The 22,232-nt window shown below is 38.4% G+C and overlaps 1 protein-coding gene across 2 annotated transcripts in view; it reads right to left on the bottom strand.

The window, feature by feature from the left end:
• Window positions 1-22,232, bottom strand: part of GPR158 (G protein-coupled receptor 158) — a 351,447-nt gene that overhangs the window by 53,717 nt on the left and 275,498 nt on the right. For both annotated transcript variants that reach the window (XM_049777750.1, XM_049777751.1), the window contains exon 6: window positions 4,339-4,448. In XM_049777750.1, coding sequence (XP_049633707.1) covers window positions 4,339-4,448 — 110 coding nt within the window. The remainder of the gene's footprint in view (window positions 1-4,338; window positions 4,449-22,232) is intronic.

Raw genomic sequence — 22,232 nt, 5'->3', positions numbered from 1 at the left:
TAATGGGGTATTCTTTTTTGTAACTGAAACCCAACTACAAACATGTTTGTAATCATGGTGCTTAAATAAAGATATTGTTATTTAAAAAAAAAGAATTATAACTTTATTCCCTATCAAGTCTTAACTGCCCTTTCTTCAAGGTCATATGTTATTTAACTATGGAAAAAAGTAATAAACATTACCAGATCCCTGCCCATCGCACATGGCTGTATTCACTACAACTACTACCCATTCATTCAACAAGTATCTGAACATATAACATAGACAAGCTAAGATTGGGGACAACAAAGTATAAATTTAGCTACTTACAGCCCACATTCCTCTGTGATGAAAGTTTATAAACTTAAAATCATTTAGATTTGAGGAGCATAGCAAAACAAAATAAAACAAAAACCCTGACACCAGAATATAACAGAAAGCCATGTGGTTCAGACAGTATAAGAATAATTTAGCTCATTAGATTAGAAATACTTTCTACTCAAATTAAGCCCTCAGATGGGTAATTCTTCAATGCAGTAACTTCTAAAGACATTCGAGGAAATAGTTTTAGAGTTGTGTTTTGTTGTTTGTTTTGGGGTCAGATCTGGCAATGCTCAGGGATTATTCCTGGATCTGCACTCTGGAACCACTCCTGGCAGTACTCAGAACCATATGGGGTGCCAGGATTAAACCCAGGTTGGCCACCTGCAGGCAAGTAAGTACCTTACTACTGTATAATCTTTCTGGTCGCCAAAGAAGAAACAGGCTTTTTTCTTTTTCTTCAGTTTGTTTGTTTATTTATTTATTTATTGGTTTTGGGGCCACACCGGCAAGCTGGCAAGCATGTTCCTGGTAAGCTCCGGGGACCATATGGAATGCTGGAAATCTAACCGAGTCATCCCAGGTCAGCCACATACAAGGAAAATGTTTTACCACTGTTGTATCTCTCAGGCCCCCAGAAGAAACCGTTTTAATTCAAGTCTTTAAGTAAACTGATGAATAATGAAGTTATGTAGTCGTCCAAATTCCAATTATTTGAATACCACTCTTAAGATTTCACCAACTAACATTTAATTACTTTGAAAAAATTTAAAAGATCTGAATTTTTGTTTTAAGAAATTACAAATTCCAAAAAAAGAGAAATAAAAAAGAAACTACAAATTCCTAAATGGAAAGTAACAATGAAAATATAGTAAGGGGCCAGAGAGATAGCCCCAGAGGTGGGGCATTTGCCTTTCATGCAGAAGGACAGTGGTTCGAATTCCATATGGTCCCCTGTGCCTGCCAGGGGCGATTTCTGAGCATGGATCCAGGAGTAACCCCTGAGCACTGCCAGGTGTGACCCAAAAACCAAAAAAAAAAAAAAAAAGAAAAGAAAATATAGTGAAACAAAATGAGTAAATTTTATCTAGATGGCACTGCAGCAGAAAAAACAAAGCCTACAGCTTGATCTCTTTGTTACAAAGAAAGAATAACAATTTTGGCAGGTACTAAGATCTACCAGTTCTTAGGGTCACAGTGAACTCTTTGGGTAAGGCACTCTCCTTGCATGTAGCTGACTCTGGTTTGAACCTCTGAGCACCTTCTGAAGTGATCCTTGAGCAGCCTAGGGTATATTCCCAAACCAAACCCAATCAGGTGGAGGAGGAGGACAAGGAAGAGCAGGAGGAGAGAAATAATTTGAAGATGGAAAAGAGTCTAAATGAAAGTGACTTTTTCGTTATACGATTCAGTTCTATTTAATACTGTTTGTATTTCACCAACCACCCTCTTGCTGACCACAGTGTCATGTATTCAGACACTTGAGGACACACAGTGAGTCAGAAGAAAATGAGTGCAATGCGTGGAGGGAAGTGTGGGAAGCAAATCTTCAAGACTGCAACTGACATTTGTATTCATTCATTTACCAATTAAACACTTCCTATGTGTCAGCCCATATAGGAATTCAATGATGAGACCTTCACATCAAGAAAAAGGCAAATGCGTTAAAAATGAACATAATGAGGTAACTGTTTTACACAATAAATGCTAGACTCATTGGGAGAAAGGTCAAGGTTTTTTTTTTTTTTTTTTTTTTTTTTTGGTTTTTGGGCCACACCCGGTAATGCTCAGGGGTTACTCCTGGCTATGCGCTCAGAAGTCGCTCCTGGCTTGGGGGACCATATGGGACGCCGGGGGATCGAACCGCGGTCCGTCTCCTAGGCTAGCGCAGGTAAGGCAGGCACCTTACCTCCAGCGCCACCGCCCGGCCCCAGAAAGGTCAAGTTTTAAGAGATAGTCATTCTTTCAGAAGGCCTACGAGATTTATTGTGACCAAAAATTTTTCATTTCCTTCCGTTAGTATCCATTGAAAAAAATACCCAAACTATTAGAAATAGATGATAGTGATGATACTTGAAGAGTAGAAGGACACCAGAGTGGGGAGTTTGATATGATGTTACAGAACAAAATAAATAGAAAGAACAGAGTTGGTGGAACTCTTGACAGAAACAGATGCCTGTGAATTTGTAGAATTAAATAGAGGAAATCCATCTTGGATCAGATTTATAATATTTGTGCTATAGAATATGTCTGTGAAAGGACCTTGAGAGTTACTGATATTTACACTTGTTCCAAAGGATTATCAAAAGTATTCTCAACTACAACAACAACAACAAAAGGCAGGAGAAATAAATGGATACCATTATAAGGCTGTTAATATAATCATCACATCTTATAAGGGATTAAAAAGAGAAACATTTAACTACAAATATAATACATTATATTTTATTCATCCAAGATAAATCTTTGTTATAAACCAGAGTTTAGGAGGCCTCAGAGGCCCATTTATGACTCTCAAACAACCAGGTCTGTGGTTCAAAGTGAGGGTTCAGGATGGGGTGCTCCTTGGGCACTGTTATGCTGGGGATAACCAGGTCATACCCAATAGTTCTAGGGGACATTCAGGACAACACCTGACATTGATTGAGGGCATCTAGTGCTGCATCCAGCAATGCTGGGTGACCATGTAATGCAGGGAATTCAACTGGGTTTGCAACATGAAGGCATGAACTTTAATCCCTCTGACCTCATATTATTAACATGCTACTATAGGCAACATTTTGTCAAATTAAAATAAAAATATAGGGCAGGAGCGATAGCACAGCAGTAGGACATTTATCTTGAATGCGGCTGACCCAGGATGGGCCTGGTTTTCATCCAGATGTCCCATTTGGTCCCCCAAGCCAGGAGCAATTTCTGAGCACAGAGCCAAGAGTAACCCCTGAGCATCACTGGGGGTGCCCCCCCAAATATATATATATATATATAAATGATTTACTGTGGCTATCAAAACATCTTAAATGCTGATCAGCTTAAAGGGTTTCCTATACTAATTTAGTTCTCGACTAACTTCCTCCCAGGAGCTCCTTGCCTTCCTCTTTTACTTTCCAGTAAGCTTTTCTGCTTTTCAAAAAATAAAGTTTTCTTATACTGAGTTATAACATTCAGGAGAAATAGTTTTCTCTTCTACATTCATTAGTCCTACTATATTGAAAAAACTAGGAAAGAAAAGGCAAGTGAAAATCCAGGAATAATTTCAGCCACTCCTAGTCTTCATAGACAGGTACCTTATTGTAGCTTTCCTTTTTAATATTGCACACATTTTTAAAATTAGGAAGTTTATCAATTAAGTTACAAGAAAATGTATAGTATCCTCAACTTACAAGAGTGCTCACCATTGAAATCCATTGTTTAAAGACAAAGGACCAAGAAATTTATTATTACTAATTTTTTGGAGAGCCACATATGGTGGTGCTCAAGGCTTAATCCTGTCTCTGTACTCAGAAATCACTTATGGCAGAAATCAAGGAACCATAGGCAGTACTGGAATTAAACACAGGTCAACCCCTACTCCTGTACTATCTATCTCTAGCCTTTAAAGTAATATTTTTTGAATTTCACCCATTGAATATACTGAGATATGGGGCAAGTCTATATATTGCTTAATTCTACTATACAGAATTTTTTTAGTAGCTCTGGGTCTCATTGTTGTTTCAGTTATATCATTTCTTTATTCCCTCTGTGTCTAGTTAATACTGTTTTTCATTCAATCTAAGCTTATTTTTATTAAGAATCAACTTTTATAACTAATAATGCTTGTTTATTAGAGCATATTGCTCAAATTCAATGATAATGATTTTCCAAAAAGATCTAAAAGAAACTGCCTTGAAATTGATATCCATATATCAATATGCATCAACTTGCTGTTTAAATTCTTGAAATCCAACTAGTTAAAAGGTCTACTCAGCTCGCAATTATATACTAAGCCTAGTACTCTGCCATCCTACAGAAAGAAAAACCTAATAAAATAGAAAATACCTGTGAAGCTTGAGAGTGACAGTTCCATACACAGTGGCAAAACCAAGAAGACGAACCCATCTCAGGAGAATACAGCGAAATGTGCTCGGCTCAAAGTATAAAATAACAACCTGTGGGATGAAAAGAGACAAAGATCTTCAGGATCAACTGATAACCCAAAGACTAAAGTCAGTATTTTCTCATGAGAAATTCAGTGCATAGGAATTTTGTTATAAGCATATGCCTACTTTTGTGTTTTTGGGTCATGCCCAGTGATGCTCAGGGGTAACCTCTGGCTCTGCACTCAGGAATTACTTCTGGTGGGCTTGGAACAACATATGTGAAGCTGGAGATCAAACCTAATGTGGTTGGGTGCAAGGCAAGCACCCTTATCATTGTACATTTCTCTGGCCCTAAGCACATATCTATTTAAATAAAACTTTAAGTTATTTTGATGATGTATTGTCCAAATAAAATAGCGTTAGTCTCCCTATTGTTGTCAAATGCATAAATTACTTCATTTTACTTTCTTTGTATTTCTATCACCTGCCTCTGGTAAGTCCAAGCTTAACATTGTTTTCATTCCCAAAGGGAAGCCAGCGTAGCTTCCATTGTGATTCTCTACCAGAACATGCTTCTTTTTTTTTTTTTTTTCTTTTCTTTTTTTTTCTTTTTTGGTGTTTGGGTCACACCTTGCTTTGCTCAGAGATTACTCCTGGCTCTATGCTCAGAAATTGCCCATGGCAGGCACAGGGGACCATATGCTGGTATTCAAACCACCGTCCTTCTTCATGGAAGGCAAACGCTCTACTTCCATGCTATCTTTCCGGCCCCACAGAACATGCTTATTCTCACATTGACTTTTTTTGCAATATCTTTCTTCTTTTCTGAAAAAGCTGCCAAACAATGATCCAACCCACCCAAAAAATCACTATTATTCTATTTATATTGCTTTGTGTATTTCCTTCCTAAGCCAGAAATTTCATCTAATGAATATCAATTAAGCATTTATAATAGTTGGACATTATATTATATGCTGAGGATACAAAGGGAAGAGATGCAAATAAGAATTAGAATAGAATTAAAAACTACATAGGTGATGTGATAAACATACATGCAGGCTCAGTGGAGTGCAAGAAACAATGGATAGTTTCAGGAAGATTTAGTTTCAGGCAAGAAATATTTTGTATGGTACTATATCATTTCAAATAAGTCATTAAAGAAAAGGAATTAGTTTGTCCTTATTGCAGACACTTTATATAGTGCTATAGGATTAATATTGCTAAAAATATATAGACTCATTCATCTATCAGTGTAAGAGGCCTGAACTGATTTACTGAAAGCAAGGTCATCAAAACAGAAAAATATATTCATTCCTAAATTCTAAGTGTTCTTTTGGTTTTTCACTCTAAATTTGTGATTATTGGGAAACAAAGCATGCTGGGAAATGTTAGTTTCACCATTTTCTTGCTGACATCTTACATATCAAGCCCACCTTTCTCCAGCTGCACCAAGAATGACATTCCTGCACCTCTATGCTGTCATTCCACAATGCTTCGGCTATGTGTATAAACACATTCATCTAAGTATTGACAAAACTATTAGTATTAAATTCTCAAGGACTCGAGAAATATGGCCTAAGAGTGTTAAGGGGAAAAAATAAAGGTGAAAAAGTGTAGACAAAGCTATTATTGCTTTGTACATTCTGAAAGTAAAAGTAAATTCAACTTTATGGGGCTGAGATATAGTATAACAGTTATAGTGCATGCCTAGCATGGGCATCACTTGGGATTGATTTTTAGAGCCACTTAGTCCCCAGGAATGGTAGAGTATATGCCTTAAAGCCCCTAAACACCTCTGAATGTGACCCTAGATGCCTGAAACACTAGGATGACTAGCCTATCACCAGTACCAAATTCTGAGAACCTTGCACTGAAGGGCTGGCAGGTTAGTGAAGGTAGTGAGTATTCAATTCAAAATAAAGTAGTTGTAGTATGTCCTCATGCAACTATGTTATTCATAGCTACCTACTTGTTCCCTACATTACACTTGGCAATAGTAGATGTGGAAAGAATAATATTTTTAAAAGAAAGAGGGTAAGAGAGATAATACACAGAGTAGGGTGTCTGTCTTGCCTTTGGCTAACCCAGGATGATCCCCAGAACTCATTAGGAAGAATCTCTGAGTTCAGATCCAGGAACAAACCCTAAGTCACCACTGAGAGTGTGGCCCTAAAAACAAAAAAAGAGAAAGAGAAAGAAGAGAGGAGAAAATTTAATTAATTTATTTTAGATAAAATGAATGTACCCCCGTCTGATCTCCCAAACTGCCAGGAGTGATCCCTGAGCACAGAGCCAATAATAAGCTCTGAGCACTGTCAGGTGCCCCACAGCAACAATAACAAAAATCAATCTATCAAACCATAACAAAGGAATATTGTACTGTTAGAACCTAGATGGACACCATTTTGTAAAGGCCACATGGGAGGCTTCTGTTCTGAACAGAGACAGCCACCATTTTGTAAGGACCGCATGGTGTAAGCCACAGGCTAGATTTCCTCAAGTCTATCTTCATTAACACCAGCCCAAACTACCTGCCCAGTCCAGGTAGCTTATCAGGGAAAGATACAAAATAGTAGAAAGAAGGCACCCCTTGATAATAGCCATCATTTTAAAGATCATTTCATCCCAGAAATGCAAAGATGGTTTAATATCTGTAAATCTATTAGCATAATACACAACATCAACAACAAGAAAAATAAAAACCGCATGATCATATCAATAGACAGAGAAAGCATTTGATAAGGTCCAACACCCATTCTTGAAAAACTCTCAGCAAGATGGGAATGAAAGAAACCTTTCTCAATCTAGTTAAGGTCATCTACCAAGCCAATGGAAAATACTATCCTCAATGGAGAAAAACTAAAAGTCTTTGCTCTAAACTCTGGTACAAGACAAGGCTGTCCTCTCTCACCACTTTTTTCAACATAATACTGAAAGTACTTGTTATAGCAATTAGGCAAGAAAAGGATATCAAGGGCATCCAGATAGGAAATGAAGAAGTCAAGCTCTCACTGTTTGCAGATACAGGAAACCCTAAAGACTACCAAAAAGCTTCTAGAAATAATAGATTCATATAGCAATGTGGCAGGCTACAAAATTAACACACAAAAATCAATGGCCTTTTTTATACACTAATAATGATAGGGAAGAAATGAACATTAAGAAAACAACTCCATTCACATTAGTGTCACACAAACTCAAATATCTTGGAGCCAACTTGACTAAAGACGTGAAGGACCTATACAAAAAAAAAAAAAAACAATAGAACCCTGCTCCAAGAAATAAGAAAGGACATGCAAAAATAGAAACACATACCCTGCTCATGGATAGGTAGGATTAACATTATTAAAATGGTAATACTCCCCAAAGCATTGTACAGATTTAATGAGATCCCTCTAAGGATACCCATGACATTCTTCAAAGAAGAAGATCAAACAGTTCTGAAATTAATTTGGAACCATAAACACCCTTGCTAAAGCAATCCTTGGGAAAAGGAATTTGGAAAGCATTACTTTCCCCAACTTTAAATGTATTACAGAGCAATAGTTATCAAAACAACATGGTATTGGAATAAAGAAAGACACTCAGATCAGTGGAATAGGCTTGAATACTCAGAGAATGTTCCCCAGACATACAATCGCCTAGTTTTTGATACAGGAGCAAGAAATCCTAAATGGAGCAAGGATAGCCTCTTCATCAAGTGGTGTTGGCACAACTGGTTAGCCACTTGCAAAAAAGCTAACTCAGACCCCAGCTAACATCATATACGAAGGCAAAATCCAAATGGATAAAAGACCTTGATACCAGATTTGAAAACATAAAATATATAGAACAATATGTAGGTAAAACACTCCATGATCTTGAGACTAAAGGCATCTTCAAGGAGGAAACTGCACTCTCCGAACAAGTGAAAGCAGAGATAAACAGATGGGACTATATTAAGCTGAGAAGCTTCTGCACCTCAATGGAAATAGTGCCCAGAATACAAGAGCCACCCACTGAATGAGAGAAACTGTTCACCCAGTACCCATTAGATAAAGGACTAATATTCAAAATATACTAGGTACTGACGAAACTTTACAAGAAAAAAACGGGGAGAAGAAATGAACAGAGACTTTGATAAAGAAGAAATACAAAAGGCCAAAGGGCACATGAAAAAATGCTCCACATCACTAATCATCAGGGAGATGCAAATCAAAATAACTATGAGGTACCATCTCACACCACAGAGATTGGCGCATATCACAAAGAATGAGAACAAGCAGTGCTGGCGGGAATGTGCAGAGAAAGGAACTCTTTTTCACTGCTGGTGGGAATGCCATCTAGTCCAACTTTTATGGAAAGCGATGTGGAGATTTCTCCAAAAACTGGAAATTGAGCTCCCATATGATCCAGCTAGGATATCCTAGGGATATACCCTAGGAACACAAAAATACAATACAAAAATCCCTTCTTCACACATATATTCATTGTCTTGCTATTTATTATAGCCAGACTCTGGAAACAACCAAGATGCCCTTCAACATATGAATGTTAAAATAATTGTGGTACATCTACACAATGGAATATTATGCAGCTGTCAGGAGATGAAGTCATGAAATTTTCCTATACATGGATGTACATGGAATCTATTATGCTGAGTCAATTAAGTCAGAAGGAGAGAGATAGACACAGAATAATAAATCTATAGATTTTAAGGAAAATAAAAGACATTCTTGCAATAATTTTCAGAGACAAAAGAGAGGAGGGCTGTAAGTTCCAGTTCACTATATGAAGCTCACCACCAAGAGCGGTGAGTACAGTTAGAGAAATAACTACACTGAGAACTATCATAGCAATGTGAATGAATGAGGGAAGTGGAAAGCCTGTCCAGAGTACAGGTGGAGAGGAGGGAATATTTGGGACATTGGTGGTGGGAATGTTGCACTGGTGAAGGGGGGGGGGGTGTTCTTTACATGACTGAAACCCAACTACAATCATATCTGTAATCATAGTGTTTAAATAACAGTATTAGTAAAAATAAAAAGCTAGAACCTTTTTATATCCCTTCCCAATATAATATTCTTCATGACCTTGAGAGGGGTTCATCTCCTTCTGAAGATGACCCTGGCTGGCCAGTGTGGGGGCTGTTGGCAGGTGGATTAAAGTATTCAGCTGTACTCCAATTGTGTGGTCTCGTCCTTTGACTCTGGACTCTAACAGTACTTTTAGACAGCAAGGCAGGAGAAGATATCTGACCAAACAAAAAATGGAAAATAACAAATAAAAACACATGGCTCCTCTATTACACTCACTTCATCATTAAATAACTCATTTAGTTAGAGAATATTTGAATTAATTAACAGGCTCTATGGTAGGTAAAGGGTAATAAATAAATTAAAAGATGTTTCTGAAGAAAAGCTGCCATCAATACATAAGCAAAGTGGTATTAATCATAGTTACTGATTAAAGTACCTGAAGAAGCAAATAGCATGTAAAGACGGAAAACAAGGACAAACGAGGTGGCTGCAGAGTCAACACCAGCCAAAGGGATTCTGTGGTGTGTAGCCAGACAGGAAACCATATTTTAGTTATTTAAAAAGCAGTGAACAGAGAATCTAGCCATATCTCACACTGTGTTCTAAAGAACTGGGAAGGAATGGGAACAGTACATAGCCTCTTCCTAATACTAGAATTTGGTTTGGTAAGTCAATAAAACTCCTTAGTCCATGTTATTGTACTTTCCCTCCACTTCCAATCTTTATCATTTTTAATAATGGTGATAGACACAAGCCATGTGTCCACGGTTGCATTGCTATCTATGACAAATGTTTTTATGTTTTGTTTTGTATTTAAAGGTGATTTTAGAGATATTAATTCTAAATTAACCCTGGCTAAAAAAATTTTTTAATATATTTTTTCACAATCTTAAAGTTACTCTCATGGTTTCAGGTCAAGTGTTTTTAACTTAATCTCCTTCGAACATTTTCATTATAAAAATATAAGCTCCTAGTTAAAAAATAAAGAATTGTTTTAAAAATAATTGGGGCTGGAGAGACAGCATGAAGGTAGGGTGTTTGCCTTGCATGCAGAAGAACGGTGGTTCAAGTCTGGGCATCCCATATGGTCCCCAGAACCTGCCAGGAGTGATTTCTGAGTGTAGAGCCAGGAGTAACCCCTGAGTGATGCCAGGTGTGACCCAAAAACAAAAACAAACAAACAAAAATAGACTGAAGAACTATTTCTGCATGTTTGGATGTGGTTCATTTCACTTACTACAAATATACCAGACAACTACCTGTGCTACCATTTTGTGGTTCCATTTTGTTGCTGTATGAAGGAATACAACAGGGGTCTTAAACTCACAGCCCTCGGGCCATTTGCTGCCCTCCGTACAACATTTTGTGGCCCGCGGTCGGCCTTCAGATATCGCAGTATTTGTGATTATTCACTTACCGAATAATCGCAATAAAAATCGCATTAGTAAGAAAAAAATCGCATTAAACATTCAGATACCTTGAGCAGTTCCATTCGAGGTATGTAAATGTTTTTTAAAGAATTTATTTTTATTTTTAATTATGAGAACAAAGATGGAAAGAAAGAGGACAAGGTAAAGTTACAGTGGAAGGACAATCACCCATAAACAGAATTCTTAGAAATCCCCTTGCTCATTCCTTAATTTTGAGCTTCAAAGAACATTAAGAAAAATAAAATAGAACCCATGTACAATTACTTTGTTTCTCAAGTCCCCAGATTGTAGTACATTATAACATTTCTTAGCAGTACACAAAGCAATCTAAGGCCATAAAAACTTATGTAACTCTTTAAACATTGAAGGCAGAGTATTTTCTTACATTTCCTTGCACATGCATATTAATTTAAGTTAACCTCAAAAGTTTAAGTGGTTTTTTTTTATTTTAAATTATGAGAACAAAGATGCAAAGAAAGAGGACAAGGTAAAGTTACAATGGAAGGACAATCACCCATAACATAATTCTCAGAAGAAGTCCCCTTGCTAATATCTTAACTTTGAACTTTCAGCCAAAGAACATTAAGATAAATAAAACAGAATCCATGTACAATTACTTTGTCCCTCAAGTCCCCAGATTGTAACATATTATAATATTTCTTAACAGCACAGAAGGCAATCTAAAGCCATAAAATTTACGTAACTTCTTAAACATTAGAGGCATAGTATTTTTTACATTTCCACGTACATGCATATTAGCTTAAGTTAACCTCAAATTTTAAGTGTTTTTTTTTTAAGGATTAGAGTCAAAGGAGCACAGTAAAAACGGTGTTAGAGTGGCAATTGTTGTTTGCATAGGCCCACCAAAATATGAGGGGAATGGAAATGAATAACCTTGGCCTAAATACAAAGAGACCTGACCCCTGAAGTTTCCTGGCATAAGACCAACTCTAAGCTCCAGGCAAGCTAAATCGTCCAATCCAAGACATTGCCTGTAGTGCCAACACACTTTTATTTTTCACACAGTCTCTGTTGTTGGTATCATGTTCTGTATTAAATATCCTGGAATCTGCATATCCTACATTGAAGTCAGGATGTGGAGCATCCTCTTGTTTCACCTCCCCATTAAAGGGCAATGCAGAGAGCCCTGTCCTGTAAGCAGGTTGTTGTTGTTGTTAAGTCTTCTCAGTGTTAAGGGAAGTCTCTTTTGAGCAGGTCAATGTCTGAGCAGTGTAGGGTCTTCCGTGGTAGAGGATTGCTTCCAGGTAATGTTATAGACAAACCTGGATGTTTCATGGATGGCTTCCCTGGATCAGGGGTGAATGGAAAATGCCCTTTCTTCTGAGGCCTGTGCCAGGTCGTTATGTCAATGTTCAGGGTGTAAGGTCCCTTTGCACTACAAGATTTGTGTGTTCCAATCTCTATTATATAGGATCTTATTTATATGTATAGTATTTTCCCATTTTAATGTGCCTATGCAAAAAAGGAGCAATGCCACGTGGCATTATTGGCGCATATGGGGGCCATAAGAACAAGTCCAACAATCCCCATGACATGATTCAAACATAAGCATTAAACTGGGGGACTCTTTCAACAAAATTTCTTGTTGAACAGCTCATAAAGAGAAGATAAAAAGTGGTTAGAATCGTCACTGTATAAGAGAATATTTAGTAAGACTTACAGCTGTCAGAGAAAAAAAACACAAAATATTCGAAAGAAATACGTGTCCATTTTATGTCTTTTGAAACAGTTTGGGGTTGTCACACACAGTGCATGGCTTTGGTCTGTGATTAGGATTGTGCAATACTGAAGTTAAAAAGAGTAATGTGGGTTAGTGATGTTTGGGGGGGTGAGAGAGTTAAGGAGTAAAAATGAGCTTTGTAGGGGTGTGAGAAAGGGAAGAATACAAAATGGACATTCTGTATACGCAAAACAAACATAAAGATAAGGGATACTCTTAATACATGCAGGTTTTCCATATGTGGACTAGTCAGAAATTGCCAGTGACAAACTTAGCACAACCGAGCAAATCTCAGCACACCCCAAGTTAAGACCCACCTTGTCCGGCCGTCTGGGCTGCCACCCCAGAAGGCCTGGAGGCCGTGGGCAGAAGAGGGGAAGGCTGGGGGCCTATTAAGGATCCCAGCGCACCCAAATTAGGAAGAAGCCCTTCCACATGGGGTCTCCCCAAACCCCATGCGGCTAGAGCTAGCCTCCAGCTCAAGAGAGGATGGATAGAGAGCTGGAAGCCAGGATCTGCCCGCCCTACACCCTATGCCCTTTCCACCCTAGAGCTGGGGGAAGGGTGGGGAATGCTTGGGATTCCATCTAGGAGGGACCCCCGACACCCACCTTGTCTGGCCGCCTGGGCCATCACCCCAGAAGGCCTGGAGGCCGGGGGCAGAAGAGGGGAAGGCTGGGGGCCTATAAAGGCTCTCAGCGCACCCAAGTTAGGGAGAAGGCCTTCCACATGGGGTCTCCCCAAACCCCATGTGGCTAGAGCTAGCCTCCAGATCAAGTGTCGATTAATGCGATTTTTTTCTTACTAATGCGATTTTTTATTGCAAATATTCGTTAAGCGAAATCCCTTCTGCGGCCCTGCCTCATCCCGACTTTGCCTCCTGCGGCCCCCAGGTAAATTGAGTTTGAGACACCTGGAATACAAGAAACACAACAGCACTTGTCAAGAGGGTACAAGAGGTGAAAATGACAATGGAATGTTAATCTAATGCAGGGTCATTTTCTCATCAGCAGAGATGGTCTTGCTTGTAGGGAAGGTACTGGGGAGTTACCAACTCTTGGCCCTTAATTTGCACCTGAACTTTCTGTCCCTCAGGACTGGAAATCTGCCAACTGAATAGAGCATTGTTACCTAACAGAAGCAGGGAAAATAAGTAGCTTGATTTCAGTCTGGAGTGCTATTGGATTGCTAAAGGGTTCAGAGCAACTCTATAAATGTGATTATTATGTCCAGCATCATTCAGGGCTTAAGTTAGATTCCAAGCTCACCTTGGTTCACCTTATATTTGATTACTTGTTTTGCTTTTGTAACACCTGGTGTTACTCGGGGGTATCTTTCCCAGCAGTGCTTAGGGAACCAGGCAGTGCCAGGGATGGAACCCAGGTCTCCTACCTGCAAATCACATGCTTGAGGACTTTGAGCCATTTATCTGGTCCCCTAAAAGGAATAATTTACATAAAGTTTCTTACATATGGTAGGTGCCCAGAAGATAGGAGTGTTCTCTGTTTATTTTAATTTATTGTGGAAATACCCAGACAGCCTTTTTTAAATCTACTCTGCAGTTATCTAAGAATATCATGACTGGTCTGGGGTTATATAAGGCTCTAGGGGGAAGCTTAAAATAGTCTCCAATTCAGTCATTCCTGGTTTGGTACTAGACTTGGACTCCATGGTCTCATTGTAAGAAGCAGCAGTAATTGCAGCTAATCTTCCAGGGCAAATATGATCTGAGAAACAGACATGTCTGGAGGAGTCAAGAGAATGGTTTAAGATGCAGAGGTGTTCACAACGCAGAGTACTAGCCACTATACAATCATGGCGAGCTACTGGGGAACCTAAGATACAGAGGTTTTCAGAATTTAGGCACAAGTTATTGATTTGTGGTATGTATGAGATGGACAACAGTTGGAAGCTTCAGGTGAGAGCAGTGTAAAGAAACTGGCTGAAAGGGGCTAGAGTCTACAGTTGGAGTTCAAGTCCTGGCTCTGCTATTTATTAGCTGTGATACTAATAATAATAGTAATAAATAATAATAAGAAAACTCAGTTTACCTGTGAAGAGAGTATGGGAGAGGCCATGGAGTGGAAGAAAGTGGGTGCTCTGGTGGTGGGTATGGAGTTGGAAAGATGCATGCACAAAACTATCATTGATAGTAAAGTAAATCATGGAACATGAATAAAAATGTGGAGTTTTTAAAAAATGTCTAAAATGTTTAAGATAAACTGGAAACTATAATTTCCCCCAGTCTATTTCATAGGTTTATTAGGAGAATTTATAAAATAATGTCAAACATTGTCACATTTCTCACCTTCTGAAAATTTAAATCTGATCTCAAGTCGCTTGAGTGTAGAATAATCTCATGCCCTCTAAATGTACACCAATTGGTGTCACATTTCCAAAGTTTTTTGATAAGAGGTATGATCAAGTTCAGAAAATTTTTAATTATTTTCTTCTAGATCCTGCATATTCATTCAACAATTCTTTCTTATTTGCCTCCTATTTCCCAGGGAGAGATAAGTATGAATTAAGTGCTAGGAATACAGCAATGAAGAAAAAAAATACTCTCACCCTACTGAAAACTGACTTATTAAGGAAGAAAGATGATGTGAATACATAATAAAAAAGATAACTCCAGATTATCATGATGAATTAAAAAATCTAGGCTCAAAAGTAGATTTATCTGGAGAATAAAGGTGCATGTAAGCAGGGCCTTAGGATGAGCCAGCAAAAGAAAAGCTTCTGTGCTGGGGTGCTTCCATGTTAGGGATCCCTCCATACCTGGATGAAGATCTTCCAACAGCAATCGCCTTTAAAGCAGCCCTTGGCTTTCTCCCTTCTGGACCATGGCCTAAAAAATTTCTCCTTACCAGCTTGCTGAAGGCTGGGCCGTGTCTCTGCTTTTCCTTCTGTCCCTCTTTCTCTTTGCCACTTCCTACCAGAAAGCAACTCTATAAAGTATCCATCTGTTTATGTGCATGATAAACTGAAACCCATGGCCTGCTGCATAACTTTAGTCTTCAAGCATATTTTTCTTCCGTGGGAACTTGGCCTGCTGCCAAACACAGCTGGAGACCTCCAAGCAAACTGTTTGCAGAAAAATAAAATGTCCAAATGATTCCCAAATTAATTTGATCTCACACCACAACCCAATTTCCCTTCCTTTCTTCTACCTTACAGCAATTTAATTTATATGCCAATAAGCTGCCATGTGCAATAACTTTGCAATTGTAAGCCCTGTTCATTTATCACTCTCTTCACACTATACACCTCTCCAAGATTTACATGCAAACATCTGCCTTATTGTAAGCTTAACCAGTTCTGTGTCAGCAAAGGAAATATGCAGAGAAAATCCACTAGTATCTTATGTTTTCATTCCAAACAAATAAAAACTTGACCATTTAGTAGAGGCTGAACATCTCAAATAAATCAATGTGCAAAGGTTATATGTGTCACATTCAAGAGTAACATAATGTGGGTCTTAACTGACTTTCAGGATTTAAAAGTGATAGAAATCCAATCTATGCTTTCATTTCTTTTTCTTTTCAGCCAAAAGGCATGGAGTGATCCCTGGGCATTTTGAAAAAGTAGACCATCAAATTAAAAGACCATCAAATTAAAAAATTAAATATCATTCTAAAATCCAATGAAGGACTCACTACAGCACTTTCTTCTATTGCCATCTTCAATACATCTAGACTATAATTTTATAATGCACAGGTTGGCAAAGAAATCTTCAGCTCTCAGCAAAGCAAATTCAATTAATGATAATAATAGACCACAAGTTTAATTCATTAGCACAATAAAGGGAAAATCCAAATGTATTTCTCTCTCATATCTTTCTAGGAGATCATGCTACAAATTCTCATGAAATTAATAGTAGCTGAAAAGAAAATTAACAAATAATTGATTTTTCTAAGAAATAAAGGGTTTATTTTAAAAATCTGCTTAATTGTGTGCTGAAAATAATAAAGTGAACTCAATCAACATAATTGACTCAAAATATTCCCATGAAATAGAAAAAAATCCAGATTCCTATTGGTCACCAAGGCCTTCCAACTCTTAGCCTGATTAACATCTCTGAGCTCAGTCCAGCCCAACACTCACTGTTCTTTTTGATTCTCAAATACCAGGAGGATTTTCCATTTCCCATTACTTTACTGTTTCTACAGATATTCACATAATTGGTCCCCTTTCATGTCATTTGCCTCTTCTCATCATTGCCTCTTCAGAGAAATGCTCTAACTTTGCTGTTCTTGTGTTGGTTTCTTTCTTTTTCTTTTTCTTTTTTTTTTGGTTTTTGGGCCACACCCGGTAACGCTCAGGGGTTACTCCTGGCTATGTGCTCAGAAGTTGCTCCTGGCTTGGGGGACCATATGGGACACCGGGGGATCGAACCGAGGTCCATCCAAGGCTAGCGCAGGCAAGGCAGGCACTTTACCTTTAGCGCCACTGCCCGGCCCCTTGTGTTGGTTTCTTATATAAACTTTTCTCTGTATTCTCTTCTAGACTCTAAGTTCCTTCAGACAGGAGTTTTGTCTTTCATTAAATGTTATATCATCATAAATCGAGGAGACAACTCTATTTGTTCAGACTACGGAAAATACATAAAGGCAAGAAACAAACAATACATAAATTTTAGAGTATAGGAGGAATATTCTAGTCTTTAGAAGCAGTGGAAGTCAATCTCTCACCACTATACAAAGACATTTTTGAGGTCAACACAGTCTCTAAAGGCTGAGTTGCAGTATTCATTGGACATTAATTACCTGTCTTTCCTGAACTCTGGAAGCTCTCCTCAGAGCCCTGGGAAGCGAACCCCAAAGAAACTACATTCGGAAGCAACCCAGCAAGCCAGTGAGTGAGTAAGAAATGGCTGGATGTGGGGGTTTCCAGGCAGAGTGCTGATTGCTCTACCTGCAGAGTCTCCACCCGGCTGTGCTTCTTCTGAGGAAACTGAGCACCTGAAGGGAGCCCTGTCCTACCCTTCTCTGTCTTTCCTGAACTCTGGAAGCTCTCCTCAGAGCCCTGGGAAGCGAACCCCAAAGAAACTACATTTGGAAGCTACCCAGCGAGCCAGAAACTGAGCACCTGAAGGGAGCCCTGTCCTACTCTTCTCTGTCTCCTGAACTCTGGAAGCTCTCCTCAGAGCCCAGGGAAGCGAACCCCAAAGAAACTACATTCGGAAGCTACCCAGCAAGCTGGTGACTCTCCTCAGAGTCCTGGGAAGTCCTGGGAATCAGACTAGAGATGCTGATTATGAAATGGCAGATTCTATTGCATTTCATGAAAGGCAAATTGTCCTTTCACTTCTTCCAGACTCCATAGATTGTGATTTATCATCTGTAAATTAAAATTCTTTCTAAATTGTACTAATATTAGAAAACTATGGGGGGTGCCATGGGGGTGCAATCTACCACAAGCCAGTGGCAAATATTATCCTCAATGGAGAAAAACTAAAGGCCTTCCCTCTAAATTCTGGCACAAGACAAGGCTGTCCTCTCTCACCACTCCTATTCAACATAGCACTGGAAGTACTTGCTATAGCAATTAGGCAAGAAAAAGATATCAAGGGAATCCAGATAGGAAAGGAAGAAGTCAAGCTCTCACTGTTTGCAGATGACATGATGCTCTACTTAGAAAACCCTAAAGACTCTACCAAAAAGCTCCTAGAAACAATAGACTCATATAGCAAGGTGGCAGGCTACAAAATCAACACACAAAAATCAATGGCCTTTCTATACACCAATAGTAATAAGGAAGAAATGGACATTAAGAAAACAACCCCATTCACAATAGTGCCACACAAACTCAAATATCTTGGAATCAACTTGACTAAAAATGTGAAAGACCTATACAAAGAAAACTATAAAACTCTGCTCCAAGAAATAAGAGAGGACATGTGGAAATGGAAACACATACCCTGCTCATGGATTGGCAGGATTAACATCATCAAAATGGCAATACTCCCCAAGGCGTTATACAGATTCAACACTATACCTCTAAAGGTACCTATGACATTCTTCAAAGAGGTAGATCAGGCACATTTGAAATTTGTTTGGAACAATAAACACCCTAGAATAGCTAAAGCAATCATTGGGAAAAAGAATATGGGAGGAATTACTTTCCCCAACTTTAAACTTTACTACAAAGCAATAGTTATCAAAACAGCATGGTATTGGAATAAGGACAGACCCTCAGATCAATGGAATAGGCTTGAATACTCAGAAAATGTTCCCCAGACATACAATCACCTAATTTTTGATAAAGGAGCAGGAAATCCTAAATGGAGCAGGGAAAGCCTCTTCAACAAGTGGTGTTGGCACAACTGGCTAGCCACTTGCAAAAATTGAACTTAGACCCCCAGCTAACATCATGTACGAAGGTAAAATCCAAATGGATTAAAGACCTCGATATCCGACCCCAAACCATAAGATATATAGAACAACACATAGGCAAAACTCTCCAGGACATTGAGACTTCAGGCATCTTCAAGGAGGAAACTGCACTCTCCAAGCAAGTGAAAGCAGAGATTAACAGATGGAAATATATTAAGTTGAGAAGCTTCTGCACCTCAAAGGAAATAGTGCCCAGGATACAAGAGCCACCCACTGAGTGGGAGAATCTATTCACCCAATACCCATCAGACAAAGGGCTAATCTCCAAAATATACAAGGCACTGACAGAAATTTACAAGAAAAAAACATCTAATCCCATCAAAAAATGGGGAGAAGAAATGAACAGACACTTTGACAAAGAAGAAATACAAATGGCCAAAAGACACATGAAGAAATGCTCCACATCACTAATCATCAGAGAGATGCAAATCAAAACAACAATGAGATACCACCTCACACCACAGAGAATGGCACACATCACAAAGAATGAGAACAAACAGTGCTGGCAGGGATGTGGAGAGAAAGGAACCCTTATCCACTGCTGGTGGGAATGCCGTCTAGTTCAACCTTTATGGAAAGCAATATGGAGATTCCTCCAAAAACTGGAAATCGAGCTCCCATACGATCCAGCTATACCACTCCTAGGAATATACCTTAAGAACACAAAAATACAATACAAAAATCCCTTCCTTACACCTATATTTATTGCAGCACTATTTACCATAGCAAGACTCTGGAAACAACCAAGATGCCCTTCAACAGACGAATGGCTAAAGAAACTGTGGGTACATATACACAATGGAATATTATGCAGCTGTCAGGAGGGATGAAGTCATGAAATTTTCCTATACATGGATGTACACAGAATCTATTATGCTGAGTGAAATAAGTCAGAGAGAGAGAGAAAAACGCAGAATGGTCTCACTCATCTATGGGTTTTAAGAAAAATGAAGACATTCTTGCAATAATAAATTTCAGACACAAAAGAGAAAAGAGAAGCTCACCACAAGAGTGATGAGTTTAGTTAGAGAAATAACTACATTTTGAACTGTCCTAATATTGAGAATGTATGAGGGAAATGTAGAGCCTGTTTAGGGTACAGGCGGGGGTTGGGTGGGGAGGAGGGAGATTTGGGACTTGGGTGATGGGAATGTTGCACTGGTGATGGGTGGTGTTCCTTTTATGACTGAAACCCAAACACAATCATGTATGTAATCAAGGTGTTTAAATAAAAAAAAAAAGAAAAGAAAACTATGGGGGGGGGGATATAGAGAAGAAGAAATGAAATACAATTGGAAAGAAATGAAATACATCCACTTGAAACATAAGGGCAGAGAGATAGCACAGTGGTGGGGCGTTTGCCCTGCACGTGCCCAACACAGGATGAATTCTGGTTCAAATCCCAGCATCCCATGTGGTCCCCAAGCCTGCTGGAGTGACTGATGAGCACAGAACCAGGAATAACCCCTCAGAGTTGCTGGGTGTGCCCCAAAAAATCAAAAAAAAATTTAATAGAATTCATATCAAATTAATAGAATTGCACTTCCCATCTATGTAGATTTTTCCAGCCACAAGAAAAGCATTTTATTTCCTATAAATATTATTTATATTATATAAATATATTCTAATATATATGCTAATTATGCCAATATATAACTATACTAATCATAATCCAGCCATTATACCTTTTACTAAAAATATCTATATTTTGCAATTGTCCCACTTGAGTACATAAGAAGTTTCTACATGTTTTATAAGCAACAGGAAACAACATCCTATGGATGTACCAACATTTATTTAACCAATTTTTCTTTCTTTGTTTGAGAGTAGTACTTGATAGAGCTTTCTTTTTCTTTCTTTCTCACTCATTTTCTTTTTTCTTCTTCCTTCCTTTCTTCCATCCTCCTTTTCTCTTCTTTGTTTTTCTCTTTTTCTTTCTTTCCTTTTGTCCCCAACCCTTCTTTCTCTCTCTCTTTCTTTCTCTCTCTCTTCTTTCTTTCTTTCTTTCTTTCTTCTTTCTTTCTTTCTTTCTTTCTTCTTTCTTTCTTTCTTTCTCTTTCTTTCTTTCCTTTCTTTCCTTTCTTTCTTTCTTTCTTTCGTTCTTTCTTTCTTTCTTTCTTTCTTTCTTTCTTTCTTTCTTTCTTTCATTCTTTCCTTCTCCCTTCCCTCCCATTCCCTTCCCACCTTCTCCCTTCCCTCCCATTCCCTTCTCCTTCCTTCCTTTCCCTTCCTTCCTTCCTTCCTTCCTTCCTATCCTTTCTTTCCCTCCCTTCTTTCTTTCTTTCCCTCCCTTCTTTCCTCTTCCTCCTTCCCTCCCTTCCTTCCTTCTTCCTCCTTCCCTCCTTCCTTCCTTTCTTTCTTTCTTCCTTTCTTTCTTTCTTTCTTTCTTTCTTTCTTTCTTCTTTCTTTTCTTTCTTTCTTTCTTTCTTTCTTTCTTTCTTTCTTTCTTTCTTTCTTTTTTCCTTTCTTTCTTTCTTCTTCCTTCTTCTTCCTTCCTTCCTTCCTCTCCTCCTTCTTCCTTCCTTCTCTTCCTTCCTTCCTTTCTTTCTCTTCTCTCTCTTTCTTTCTTTCTCTTTCTTTCTTTCTTTCTTTCTTTCTTTCTTTCTTTCTTTCTTTCTTTCTTTTTTTTTTTTGTTTTTTTCTTTCTTCTTGCTTTCTCTGCTTTCTTTCTTGCTTCCTTACTTCCTTCCTTCCTTCTTTCCTTCCTTCCTTCTTTCTTTCTTGCTTGCTTGCTTTCTTGCTTTCTTTCTTTCTTTCTATCTTTTTCTTGCTTTCTTTCTTTCTTTAATTTTTTCTTTTTCTTTCTTCAATTTTTCTCTTTCTCCAAATTTTCCAGTTTTGACCATTAACATTTCATTTACTTGGCTCCTGTCTACCACTGAGTTATCTTTATTTATTAAATTTTTATTTTGACCGTATTGGCTATGTAGATTTTTAAACACTTATCTGTGAACTATCTTGATTACCCCTGAAGGTTTCCCTAGGCTCTAAGAGGAAAATCCTCTGCAGCCTAGAAGGCCATTTTTAGGTCCCATTGACTTCTTAGCTTTCCAGAAACTCAGGCAAATTATTCCCTGCTCTAGTCTCAATGGCCAGGCATCCATGGCTTCTAATGAATGTTAAATTCTTCAACCCAGTAGCTGATGCCATTTCAAAATCTTACAAGCAGAAGCTAGCTATTATTTGAAAGCAAGGCAACCCTATTTACCTCCCACACAGTCCTGAATTAACAAATGGTTTGCTGCCCAGGTGACAGATTGTGGGAGTGT

The sequence above is a fragment of the Suncus etruscus genome, chromosome 7 (genome assembly GCF_024139225.1).
Source record: "Suncus etruscus isolate mSunEtr1 chromosome 7, mSunEtr1.pri.cur, whole genome shotgun sequence".
Taxonomy (NCBI): Eukaryota; Metazoa; Chordata; class Mammalia; order Eulipotyphla; family Soricidae; genus Suncus; species Suncus etruscus.
This window is presented reverse-complemented; position numbering and strand designations above follow the sequence as displayed.